This window comes from Urocampus carinirostris, chromosome 15 (assembly GCF_059441175.1).
Source record: "Urocampus carinirostris isolate Australia breed hairy pipefish chromosome 15, RoL_Ucar_1.0, whole genome shotgun sequence".
Classification (NCBI taxonomy): domain Eukaryota; kingdom Metazoa; phylum Chordata; class Actinopteri; order Syngnathiformes; family Syngnathidae; genus Urocampus; species Urocampus carinirostris.
In genome coordinates this window covers 6,068,567-6,082,832 of record NC_142363.1, presented here as the reverse complement: position 1 = coordinate 6,082,832, position 14,266 = coordinate 6,068,567, and the positions used below count along the sequence as shown (strand labels likewise).

At 36.8% G+C, this 14,266-nt stretch overlaps 1 protein-coding gene across 6 annotated transcripts in view; it reads left to right on the top strand.

The window, feature by feature from the left end:
* The window catches only part of ttc7b (tetratricopeptide repeat domain 7B), a 51,138-nt gene that overhangs the window by 18,097 nt on the left and 18,775 nt on the right, over positions 1-14,266 (top strand). For 5 of the 6 annotated variants that reach the window (XM_088353936.1, XM_088353937.1, XM_088353934.1 and 2 more), the window contains exons 13-17: positions 3,335-3,392; positions 3,859-3,931; positions 4,046-4,206; positions 6,482-6,598; positions 8,069-8,166. In XM_088353936.1, coding sequence (XP_088210062.1) covers positions 3,335-3,392; positions 3,859-3,931; positions 4,046-4,206; positions 6,482-6,598; positions 8,069-8,166 — 507 coding nt within the window. Of the gene's footprint in view, positions 1-3,334; positions 3,393-3,858; positions 3,932-4,045; positions 4,207-6,481; positions 6,599-8,068; positions 8,167-12,740; positions 12,999-14,266 lie in introns of all 6 variants that reach the window. The other variant, XM_088353939.1, reaches the window with a different exon arrangement.

Here is a 14,266-nt window from a genome sequence, read left to right as displayed (position 1 = left end):
CACCAAAAAGAAATAATCATGAACACTTTATGAAACAATCAAAATGGTAGACTTTGTTTTTACTTAAATACTCACAAAGACACACACACCTCTTATTTTTTTTTTATCTAATATATTTCAACATAATCATATATAGTCTACAAAATTGATTTCAATAAATGGTTAGAATGTATTTTCATTTTATTACCGTAAAATCCGGACTATAGTGCGCATCTGATTATAAGCCGCACCCAACACTTTTTAAGTGGTTTTCCACTTTTGTACTTGCACAAGCCGCACCTGTGTATAAGCTGCGCGCGCCTGCATTAAAACTTGTGACACGATCACAAATTTAACCTAGACCAGGCTGTAAGTTCCACGATTGTGATTTTGTAGAGGTTTATTGTTCTATATTCTTTATCTATTATCCGTTACCGGTCAAATCATAATACACTACAAAGCCAATAGGCCGAGACACTTGATCTCAGCCAAGAGGCTGAGTCAAGGTCCTAGCCTCTTAACCTCCTATCGACACAATCCAAAAGTCAATAGTACACAATCCTAGACCCACAGTCGGCATTATGAATGGAAAATGATACCCGTAATTAACGTATAATGCAGACTTGTAAAGTCCGGGTCCCGTTGAAAGTAATCCAAGGAAATGAAATGTATATTTCCAAAGTTAAGGGTGGGAAAAATATATATCCACTGCTGTCCGCTGCGACAACAGACAGATCTACCGGTAACTCAGCTTTACCCCACTTCCCATCAGCCAACGTTTGCTCTGCCCCTTCTTTTTGATTCGCCCGTAGAACACATAACAGAATAAATCTCTAAAATAAATACATTACAAAAATATACAGTTGCAAATACATATTATACATGGTTACACATATTTACGAAGAAAGACGGTACACCAAGAGAGTTTTCAAAGCTTTAATAATAATAATATAACTTTCATCCCAAACCGTGCCTTTGAAAGGTACCAACATGCTAGTAGGATCACGCTCGCAATGCATCTAACGTGACTGTCAAATAAAAAAGCAATGATCTTGAAATTCACGGTAGATCGTCCTCAACTTCCTCCTCATAACTATCGCCATCAAGGGCGTCTTTCTCATTATCGGAACGTACCTTTACCCAACAGACAATGTATGCATAAACTCAGAGGTTGCAGTCTTTTTTGTAGCACATATTCTACTGGTCTTAATCTTACCTTTTATACTCCAGCGCCGCTGGTGGCTGTTAGAAAAATTACATAAATTGGCCGCTTCACTGAATAAGCTGCAGGGCTGAACATTTGGTAAAAAAGTAGCGGCTTATAGTCCGGAATTTACGGTAACTATCTCTCTCCACTCGCCTTGCCATCTCCCTCTCTATTTCCCAATATTTTTCGTTTAGTTTTTTTAGAAGAGCAACAATAACAAAAAAATAAAAGAAAAACCTAAATGATAGAAATATTTAAGAAAATGATTTCATACTCTATAAAACAGTGTTTCTCACCCTTTTGTGAGCCAAGGCATACATTTTCCATTAACACACTTAATTGTGTATAACGCACATTTTTTTTACCGTATTTGTGCAATGATTGATTAGTACAAAAAATAATATTGCTGACCACAATTAAAAATCATTGGATACAAACAGAATCCAACTAGGTTGCTAAGGTACGACCCCCAAATCCTAACCACTAGACAACCAGTGATATAGATGACATATGAAAAGGCATTAGGTTTTATCTCATTATCACTCTGTTAGTCACAGTACCAGAGATGGATGTTAGAGAATGGAGCAAACAAGAAGTCGTCCTAAAAAACACAAATAAACCTAAAAAAACACGACCAATTTTTTGGTGTATTTGATGATGAATGGTGCTTTAAAGGACATTAAATTAAATACATTGTTAATTGTGTGTTAGTATTGTCTCCATTGTTTATGTTGTCAATGAATGAATTCGGTTATGCCAGCTCATGTTCATCATTACAATGCTCAGAATAGAATCAAAAAATAGAACAGAATGAACTGTCATTGCAACATATGAAATGCACGATAAAATCAGTCAGGTACTGTGAGTAAAAATAGTTTGATGGTGAGCTAAAATACAAAGCCTTTTTGTACGTCATCTGTGTGGTTAGAATTCGGTGGTCTCACCAACGCGACTTTCTTGTTGCAAGTAACCACAAAGTTTAAGCTGAAATAAGTGACAAAATTTTTTATAGTCTCTCGTACAAAATGTTAGGAAAAAATAGGTAATTCTCAGATTTTTTGTTATCGTTCAAGTGGTAACGACAAACTTAGTTGACAGTATAAATTTGTTCTCGACAAAGTGTTAGGTTTCATATTTTGTCACTCTGTTGCCGAAGAGGGAGTATGGTTACATCTTTTTGGTAACATATTTTTTTGTCGAACAGAGTTTATAATGCAATAATTTTAGCCATTTATTGCTCTATTTTTCCTTTTTTAAATACATTTCATCCAGTAAAATAAGACAAAATATGTTTCATTTAAGCAATATTATCTACCATTGGAACAATTGTTTGAACTACATTTTAGCCTTTTTTTATCAAATGAAGTGACACACTGTCCCTTTAAAGAGAATAGTTTATCATATTTAGTGCTTCCAAGTGGTAAAAAAAAACCTTTATTTTATTAAAAACAACAGCAACATTGATTTGAACACCAGGCAAAAATATCTGAAACTATTAAAAAAATATTAATTTTTATAAAGGAATTCATAGGTCAAAAAATTTGTATTCCTTTTACAAGTTGGATTCCATACTTGTTTGTCAGACATCCGGCCACCACGCTGGGCTCTTGCATTGGCCCTCGCTCACACCAGACAACCCAGTGCCATCTAGCGGTCAACTATTAGACACTGGGGCTTTAAGAAAAGCAAGAATTCTGTGGCCACACCTCTCTCATCATATAATTAGAAAAAATAGCAATCTACTGCATCCTTATGTATGAGGAGGGATCTGACTACCACTCTGATGATGACGAGAAGACCGCACACACTTTTAGCGAATACGTTTCAGTTTGTTGTCACCTATTTGATGAAAATGAACAATTTCCTGCAGCATACCAGACAAGGTTTCGTGACACTGGTTGAAAGAAATTGCTATAAAGCTTTAGAATTGGCTGAATTATATTAGTTTTTATTGCAAGATAGGAGTGGGATGTATGCAAACTTTATTGCCTTTGGTTTGAATCAATTCAGATTAATTTAATTACACTTGGTGAAAATAAATTTGGCCTGTATGCACATGTCTGAAATCATTTTAGCTAAATACTTATGGCGAGTTTTATTATACAGTACACCTAAATGTTTTTTTCTCTTTTTGTCATATCTCCAAAGTGTCGTTGCGAAGCATGCAAGAAGAGTATCAGCGAAAAGCTTTGGGAGCCTTCCAAAGGTTTGATGTCTTTTTATTTTATATTTTTTTATATTTTTATTTTCTTTATATGTATGTGTATGTATGCATATATATATACATATATATATATATATATATATATATATATTACACATTTTTTTAATTATTATTATTTTTCCCCCCCATAAAACTACTGTTTCGGAGACTGTTCCCCTGCAGAACTTAATGCAAATCATTGTAGCAGCTACACAGTGAAAGGTGAACCGAGTTGTAGCGAGGGATTGCTGTATTTTTTATTGTGATTCAAAACCTTGGGCAAAACAACAAATCATTTTCTTATGAGGAAAATAATATCAGTTCAAAAAATCAGCATGGAATTGCGAGATGGAATGTTTCCCTCAAGGACCTTGAATTTGACCTGCAATACTAGTTAATCTGCAAAAATCTGCCATACAACAATCATTAGAATGTCATGTTTGAACACAATCTTTCGCTTTGTTGACAGAGCTCAGAGTTTGTCTCCGTCAGACCATCTTGCAGCCTTCTACCTCGCACTGCAGCTTGCTGTGTCCAGACAAGTAAGTCACAAACATAGGAATGTGAGTCATTAAGTCAGGAAGTATACAAAATGTTACACATCTGTTTTCCTCTAATTTAGAGAAAACGTATAGTCTGTGTTTGTGTGTGCGTAGATCCCTGAGGCGCTAGGCTATGTTCGACAGGCCTTGCAACTTCAAGGCGATGACGTTCACTCTCTTCACCTGCTGGCCCTGCTTCTCTCAGCTCAGAAACACTACCAAGATGGTCTCAATATCATCGAAATGGCGCTATCTGAATATCCAGAGAACTTTAAGTGAGGCACACACAACTATTCTTAATAAACTCATTTCAAGTTTTTTGTTGTGTTTGTTCATATCTTTTTTATTTAGGCACAGCACAAAAAATGGCAAATACTAAATAACAAAAGGAAAAATTTAAAAAAAAAATGTACAAAATACATGCAATAATTTAATACATAAACATGTAACCAAAGTGAGTTGGATGAAGCAGAAGCAATTACCTGCTTACCCCATTATTTTTTTTCTTGCAGAAAGGACTATTTTAATTCAAAACAAGATAACATAACCATCCTTCTATCTATTATCTGCACCTCTCATCCTCAGTAGGGTCGCGGGGGTGCTGGAGCCCATCCCAGCTATCTTCGGGCAGTGGGCAGGGGACACCCTGAACTGGTTGCCAGCCAGTCGCAGGGCACACAGGGACAGACAATTCGCTTGCCCTTTCACACCTAGGGCCAATTCGGCCCGGCCAATTAACCTGACATACATGTTTTTGGAATGTGGGAGGAAACCGGAGTGCCCGGAGGAAACCCACACAAGCATGTGGAGAACATGCAAACTCCACACAGGAGTTTCGATCTCATGACCTCAGAACTGTGACACATACGCGCTAACCACTACCCTGCCGTGCTGCCCAGAAAATACAACTATGTCCCACAAAATAAAAGAAAAAATGTGACTCCTACAACATAAAATATCCAAAGAAACATTTGGTATTAATCCTCTTCATCATATTTATTGGAAATATACTTAATAGTAATAATAGTAATAAGAATAATGATTATCTGAATGATTACTTTTTTGAGTGGCACAATGGCTTTTTAATGTTGTACAAGAATATAAGACCTTGAAGTTATGGCTTCCACTTAGATCAGGGGTCTCCAACCTTTTTCAAGCTGAGAGCTACTTTTTGTCACTACTTATTGTATTTTCACGAGCGCCTTATATATGGATCAATATTGAGTCGCAAGGTCTCGCAACTAAGGCATGTAGCCGCCGACTCGATTTTTCCCCCGTAGGCAAAGTAGTCCGCGAGGTATGCTGGGATATATACGAGCGTTTCATTTCTTAACCATTGTGTCAATCATCATTTGAATTGGTCACTATTGGCTAAAGTTATTCGGAGGTAAAGGAAGCGGGTCCTTTTTAGCATTTTCAGGCTCGCATAGGCTAAAGCGGGGCAAAACAAAGCTTGCAATAGGCCGAAAAATATGTGAATCACATGTTTGGTTGCTCTATGGCCTAGAGAAAACAATTTTTACTACTGTAGTCTGTATTTGTAAACAGGAATTATGGGGCTAAACAGACAGCTAGCAACAAGCAACGTCCATCGATGCAGATGCTTCTCCTTCGCCTTATAGTCCGGTGCGCCTTATGTATTGAAAATATAGGACAGAAAAACTATTTTGGGGGTGGCGCCTTTTAGTCGTGAAAATACGGTAGTGCAAAGTTTGGTATTTCTTAACTAACAACTTATCATGTTAATACTATGTTGTTTCATTGTTATTACCTGGTTAATTGTTGGAAATCCACGGGCAGCTCACATGTCCTTCGGGGGGCCCCCTGGGGCTCACCGGCACAATGTTGGAAACCCCTGCCTTAGATAATGCGTGTCAAAATTTTGTTATTTATTTGATGTTTACTTTTTTCAAACACTAACAATAGAGACTATACTTTGTGCAATGATTGATTACATGGGTTTTTTGGTCAAAAATATGTTTGCATCTACTCATTACTCCTATGTTCGCTGCTAATTTGGATTGTATACTATTAATATTGATTCGGGGTACCCAGGTAATAATACCTCAGAGAAACTTAGACTCTTTAACTTTTGCTATTTGAAAATTCGTCCATTATCTGCACCGCTTATCCTCAGTAGGGTCGCGGAGGTGTCTGAGCCCATCCCAGCTATCTCCGGGCAACTGGGAAGGGTACATCCTGAACTGGTTGCCAGCCAGTCGCAGGGCACACAGAGACAGACAACTCACTCGCTCATTCACACCTAGGGACAATTTCTGGACGGGCCAATTAACCTGACATGCATATTTTTGGAATATGGGAGGAAACAGAAGTGCCGTGGGGGAAACCCACATAGGTACGGGGAGAACATGCAAACTCAGTGCAGGAAGGCTGGTAGCTGGATTTGAACCCATGACCTCAGAACTTTGCCACGCACGTATTAAGCACTGTGCCGCCGTGCCGCCCTTATTTGAAAATTATTTAGCTTTATTTGTATTTCAATTAAGCTTAACTTCCTTCTGACCTTCTACTTGTGCATGTGGCCTCCAGCTTGCTGTACACCAAAGTGAAATTGGAGAGTATGTGCAGAGGATCAGAAGAAGCCTTGCTCACCTGCAAACACATGCTGCAGATCTGGAAGAGCTTTTACAACCTCACAAATCCCAGGTATGGCAGGAATATGAAATTATTGTCTAAGCTGGAATGAACAACATATGAAGATTCACGATTGTGAAAAACTTTAAAAAGACATTAAAGTGACAGTGTGCATTATTGAGTGCCACCTAGTAGTTAAAAAAAAACCTTCGATGTTCGACATTGGCTCACTGTATTAAGTAAAAAAAAATTTGTTTGGGTGCGGGTTATTTAAAGATGACTAGGGTGACAACCCAAGATGTATTAAGGTAGTATATTACGGTCATTTGTGCAATGATTTATTAGTCGAAAATATCGCTGACCACAATTGCAAAACATTGAAGGCAACCAAATCTGTGTTGGTGTGTCTATGAGCTGTAATAATAATAATAATGAGGTAGACAACCATAGTGTATGCTCAAGTGAACCGTATAGAACCCCTGCATGTGCAACATGACGTAACATATCTCAACACTGTCGCTGGAGCATACCATTGCACAAAGGGGGGTTCTCACCAACTATTAACATCGGGCTGCCTCACCTAAATTGTAGTCACTTAGATTAAGCCGACTACAAGAGAAACAAAGTTTTAAATCGTTTTTTATTCGAAAAGTAGGGATGCGTGTTCTACACATGTGTCCGATATGCTGGAAATTAGTACAGTAAATAATAAAGAAAATAAATAATATATCAAATAAACATGTACGTTTCATAATACTCGTAGGTTTAAGGATTATTTTACTTAAGTCGAGCCTCCCTTGGACAGGGATGACATATTTTTCCACAATCTTGCTGCTATGGGTATCCCAAAAAATAAGATTTCGTGAAAAGCTGGTTAAAAAAAACTAGTGGAAAAATGGTGCTATTTGGTCACTTTCTGTCTCCGAATTTCATATTCTTATTTGTGCTTGTTAAGCACTTGTTGTCAGTTGCACTACACAAGAGAGAGACATCTAGTGGTTGAATAATACACTGTCTTTTTTAAAAAAAAATTAAAGTTTGTAAGGTCGTGTCACTTTTCTGTTCTGCCAGTCACTGGGTGCATGAGTGAATCACATTACTGTGGTAGCTAGCTTTCTTTTAGCCCTAAGCATCATTTGAACAGTTCTTACGAAATAATTTAGCGGTTATTGTCATTGTCGCAGATGCTAGCTAAAAATGTTAGTATTGTTGAGCAGGCTGCTAATGCTAATGTTTTTGCAATAACTCTTAATCTTTAATCAAGTAACATTTGTTTTCTGAATCAAGCACATTTGCAGTATTTTAAATTTCAGAAGTAGTTACATTTACAAAATTTTCACATTTAACTTTTTAGTGAAATAGAAAAAGAAAATGATCCTTAATGCGTTAATTAGTTGCATCAAAATATGTTTGAAAGAATCATGATAAAATCGATCTTTTTTTTTTTTTTCAATTGTATTGGGATATTTTTGCCCACTCTTTATGTGCAAGTCACTCTTACAAACCCAATGTGGGGTCTGAAATTCATGTTTATTGTGGCAGTGATTCGGGAAGGGGCAGTAGTTTGTTGGATAGAGCTGTGGCTGACCGACGACAGCTAAATGCCATGACTCTGCCAGATTTCAGTGACCCAGACACAGGTACATACACGTTCTTTTTTTTACTATCATCTTGTTACATTATTTAACTGACTGTTTTTTACGCTGTTAGAAAATCGTAAACATTTCAACAAAATGTCATTTAAATGTCTTTTATTTTTACATCTGTTAGATTGTTGTTGCAGATGTAAAATGTGTTTCTCAAGATAGTACTGTGTCTTAACTCCTCCCACTGATGTTTAATAGGCTCATTATCAGGGGTGTCAAACTCATATTAGCTCGGGGACCATATGGTGGAAAAAACAGTCTTATGAGGGCTGTCAACTGAATTAATAACATAAAATGTGTGCCTTAGCTGGAGGGCTGGAGGTTTTTTCGGAAGCTTACAATTAAATTGATTAAGGTATGTAAGATTTGATTATAAAATTTATAAAAAAACGTTTTTATTCTCTGATTTTTAATTTAATAAGGTAAAATCTTTTATAGTGGTTATCAACAGTGCATTTATAAAAAACAGACAAACAAAAAAAAACATTAAACGATTGAATTAATTTACCCTACAGTTTATTTAACTCTGGGAAACCGAAATAACATAGAAACACAAATTTAAATGATTGATTAAATCATATCAAAGCAGGAAGACCTAAAAAATGTCATTAAAATGTTTACCTGAATATGTGAACTTCGCTGTTAGATGCCTTCTCTAATATCGAAAAAATGCTGCTAAAGCTTCTTTAAACTTCTGCAAAGACACCCAGTTTCTTATTTTTCGTAATACCTTTATCAGCGCGTCCGTAACTTTCATTTTATGAAAAATAACTTTCAGGTCGTCTGCAAATACAGCTACAGTGAGTGCCTCGTAATTGGCGCTTAGCTTTGGCGACATCCACAGGACATATTTCAAAATGGCCAGTCATTGTTTGACACGATGTCGCTCATTTTTCTTGTGTGCTTCTCTCAGCATTGTTTAAAGCGGCGGGCCATAAGTTTGACACATGGGCTGTAGATCAAATTTCGCAGGAGGGTAAAAAGTAAAAGCTCATCCACACTAAAACAAGTCTTATAGTTATGTTCTAAGTTTGCTTTTTCTACAACCACATGTTTTGCATTTGAAAGGGTAGAATTAAGACATTAGAGTAGAGATGTCTAAATTGATCAATTAACAACTAGTAAATAATCAAATCAACAGCAGTTAATAATCTCTCAAGTGATCACTTACCTTAAATATATTTGTCCAAATCATTCGATTTTTACCTCTGTATTGAAGTTATTTGTTAATTTCTTCATATCCTTCATTTTATAAAACAAACTATGTTTTGTTCCGGTTGGGGTCTGTATGTGTTTTGGCTAAATAAGACTTTTACAACCTCTGCCTTTCACTTTGGGGAAAGACTAAATAAGTCGTAATTTTAGAAAGTTATTGAATATTACAACCTAAACAATTGATTAATTAGCAATAATGTGCAATAATTTATTTTATAATAAGCTTTAAGACTGAATAATGGATATAGTTATTTTATTATTATTATTTTTTTTTGTTTTTATATAAGCCTTTTATCCTCTTGAGCATACGTGGGAGAACGTGAAACTAGCAGTCTACAGAAAGCATTGTTCAAACCAAATTAAAAAATGTTTTTATTCAATTTCATTTTAGCAGTTTCGCTCAAATACTTTTAGTTTGTGGCCTATATTAAGTTGAAAATATTGTTGGTTCAAAACTTTCCTTTTTTACTACACCTCTTTTTGCAATGATGTGTATTATTGTCTAATGGATTTATTATGTAATTGTTTTCTAATGTGAGGATACCAAAACAATATTCAGAGCTACCAAAAACTAGATATTTTTTTAGTTTTAATAGAAAATTATTAAATATGTATTCTCTATGACAACTACAAAAATTGAAAAAAAAAATCTCGCAACATTCATTTTACTCCTGTAGATGGCGCTCTTGATTTAGATGCAAAGGCTAGTTCAATCCATTCCAAGTGCATTTTTAAACAAAGAGTGCCATCCAGAGAAATTAATTACAGTGGAACCTCGGTTCTCGACCATAACCCCTTCCAGAACACTGTTCGAAAACCGATTTGTACGATCACCGAAATCGTTTTTTTCCCATTAAAAGTAATGTAAAATCGTTTTAATCTGTTCCAACACCCTGAATGTTTACCTTGAACGTAAACATGAAGCTAACCCAGGCTAATCGTACGTTCGCGTTAGCGTAATCTTCCGTACGAAAGATTACGCTAACATGAACGTGTAAAAATAAAAAATCAGGTCGTTTACACGTCATTTAGCACCCGGGTCCTCACAAAAAGTGACTAGCGCTTCAGTGGAAAGGGAGCTCCATTCAAACACCCTGAATGTTTTAAGTAAACAAAGCTAACTGAGGCTAATCGTACGTTCGCGTTATCGTAATCTTCCGTACGAAAGATTACGCTAACATGAACGTGTAAAAATAAAAAAAAAGGATTATGAATAGGATTTCTTACCTTTGTGGTGGACGGTGGGGAGAGAAAAATCATCAAAAGCTTTTCAACCTCTTCCAAAACTTGAGGCAGTTGCTGGCTTATAGCGCTAACTTCCTTAGCCGCATCACTCGATTTCACAGCCTCCTTATTCTTTACTATCGTACTGATAATACAGCATGGCTAAATCTACTCACTAGCAAGATCGGATATTTGTACACCTCTTTCATATTTAGCTATTATGTCTTTCTTAAAGGCAATAGTTGTGCGAACAACTTGTCTTTTTTCACCTGTCCTGCCTGAACCGACCTGCTTCGGAGGCATAATTAGGGGCTAAAACACCCGTACGCCGCTCAGCATCGCACCCTAGCGTACCGGCGTTCGAACTCCGATTTTTTGAACGAACAGCGAAGCAAGAATTTCTCTAAATTTTTGGTCGAACACCAATTTGTCCGAACTGAGAGGCGTTCGAAAACCGAGGTTCCACTGTAATATCAAACGCCCAAGAACATTATCAGTGCTGCCAAACACTGAATCATCTGTAGTTCATTACGCCACTTTATAGCAAATTACAAAATACGCGGTTTCTTTAAAAACTACAAAAATCAAAGAAAAAAATGAAGCAATGCTCATTTTTATTCTAACAATGTTGTTAGCTCCTTGGTTATTTATAGTGCATTAGTGCCATCTTCTGGACATTTGTAATAAAAACAGCTGTTTGGGCGTACGATTTTATTTCAGGTTAAGAATGATTTTTGACAACTGGCGCTGTTTAATGCGGGTACAAAAAAATACTCCAATTATGAAGTTTCTCTTTATGCATTCTGAAATATGTTTTTAAATGTTTGTTATCTCTGCATTGCCTAAAAAGCACTTTCAACTGAAAAAATCTGTGTTAGAGCAGTGTTTCTCAACTGGTGGGGAGAGACCCAAAAGCGGGACGTATTTTCAGTGGGTTGCAGGCCTTTGCCTTTTTAGGGTCAATTACAGTCCTTACAGTCGATGGCGTTAATTCCAAGCTCGATCACTGTCTCAATTGTGTTTGAGAGGAACCACGTCTCGTTTTATTTTGATTTTATTGGTTTTATTTCCTTTAGTAATGGGTCCCAAAAAAGTAATAATGGGAAGGAAATGTGGAAAACAACTGACTCAATGATCTGGTCAAAGAAGGAAATGATTGTAAAATATGAAAATGGTGTCCTGGTGCCATTGAAGCACTGCTGGAAGGTATAATTAATGTTTTAAAAACATTATATTTCCAGCAATTTAAAATTATATCAACCTTCATTACCTCCATAATTTTAACAATTATTGTTGTTTAGGTATTTTGTATTTCTTTTAGTATGTGGCAATTTTAAAGCCATTTTAGGGGGTTGCTTATATGAATTGTAGGCTTATATGTGAGTACAGTACATGTTACTTTAAATCGTTTTGGTTTCATTTTTGGAAAAAAGTGAATATATTCTACTATATCTGCTTTGAGGGTGTGATCTTTTCATTTGATAAACTGGAGAAGTGAGTATTTTTCCTTGATGTCGCACTGCCGGCGTTTTCAACAGATCATAGAAACTGCCATTCTAAGCAATTAGAATAATTTGCTCAGAGCAGAAAAAACGCTTTGGTCTAGACTGGCGTTAGCTGTAGCTCAAAAGTTGTGCATTACAATAACCTCCTGTAAAGAAGAACCTGCATCCAGTCATAGCAGCAGGGGTACTGATATTTAATACTGTAGTTTACCAAATACCCGATATGATAATTACATTAAATTACATTTAAAACTCATTCGTGATTTGGTCTGTTTACTCGCCAATCGGTATCTGGAAATTCTGTACAGCCCTTTGAGACTTGTGATTAAGGGCTATACAATTTACCATGACTTGACTTGATTTGGGTTGCAGGTTGTCATTAGGTTGGAATGGTGGGTCGGACCAGTTGAGAACCACTGCTCTAGAATGTTACTAGGAAATGTTTTTTCAAATCCGAAAATTGTCTTCGTCCATTCTGAAATACAATTTTCAATATTTGGCAGCTCTTACATATTTTTACCGTTTTTTTGTTATTTTGTTGTTTTTGACTTACAATCGATTTGTCTCCCTTTCTTTTTAGGAATTACTCCTGTTTGTTAATTTGCTTTCCTGTTTCTGTTTTAGCCTCAGGTTCCTCTTCCTCTCATACTGGTTCTGAGCCCATCTCCCCTACCTTCCCCTCCAACATATCCACGCTGTCCTCCCCACCCTCCTCCCCTCTTTCTTCCCCTTCTTCTCCAGTGTTCTTCCTTCAGCCTCCCCCTCCACCCAAAAGATCATCCTTCTTGTCTTCCTCTCCTCCTCTTTCCCCCTCAATGACCATCCAAGCCAGGACTCACTCCTTTTGCAACCACGTCACTCTCCGCCAGCTTTCCTCCAACTGTAACGTGCCACTAGTTTCACTTTGCTCGTAGCATGGTGTGGAGTGTGATGGCCCATGAACAAATAAAAAGAGAAGAAGAAGTAATTCGTTTTGGGGTAACGGGTTACAGTATTGACCTAGTGTGTAATAATCACCGAAAACCTTCTGATTACCCTAACCTCATTTTTCTTCACTTGCCTACGCTGTACATTCACAAACTATATCTAGTAATCCCATTCTGTATCGCGGTTTACTTACCACGGTTATGCTACCTTGCGGATTTTCATCACGCATTGTGTTCTGAGTTCTGATTGGCTGTATCAGGGGTCAGCAACCTGCGAACTCTAGAGCCGCATTTAAATCTTTAGACCTGCCTTAGCGGCTCTCTTGTGCTTTTTCATAAATGTTTGAAAATATGAAAAGATGGGGGAGGGAAAAATATAAAATATTTCATATATATAAAATGAATGACTGAATTTGATGGATGAACATGACAAAATTATTTTTTGATTTATTCGCGCTCCACACCTGTGAGAGGGGTGAAAACGAGTGCCAAATAAAAAGGCTGGAAAAGACTTTCGGCAGTCAAAGTTCAGGAAGTCCAGAATAGATTGACGACAGGTATACTCAGGCAGGATATCAGGAACATATAGGGCAAACCAGAATCCGACAGCTTTTGCTTTTCTAATTTATATATATAATGCACTATATTATATACACTGCAGCCTCCCTGTGCGGAGTTTGCATGTTCTCCCCGTGCCTGCGTGGGTTTCCTCCAGGCATTCCGGTTTCCTCCCACTTTCCAAAAACATGCATGTCGGGTAAATTGGCCAGTACAAATTGTTCCTAGGTGTGAATGGATGAATGAGTTGTTTTTCATTGTGTTCTCCAGCATCCTGGCAACTCTAGTGAGGATAAGCGGCCCAGAAAATGGATGGATGGATGGATATATAGTCTTAAAGTAAATGCAGTTTTCCATAACATCTACATGATAGCATCAAAGTATCATGTAAAGTTAAAAAGTAGTGTCCTGAAATCAAAAGATTATTTTAAAGATTGTGATTCGACAGTAAGAAGTTGTATTAAAAAAAAACGTACAGTACTTGATTTGTTAAACAAATGCTTGAGCCTGTAAATTGTGGTTTGATCTTTTGTGTCAATAAGTAAATGAACAAAAAAATGAATAAAGGTTTCTATTTAGTGGGGTTTGAGTATCCCGGGACCTTTTTGGAATGCAACCCCCGTGAAAAACGAGGGGTTACTGTACTGTAAATTGTGTATAATCATG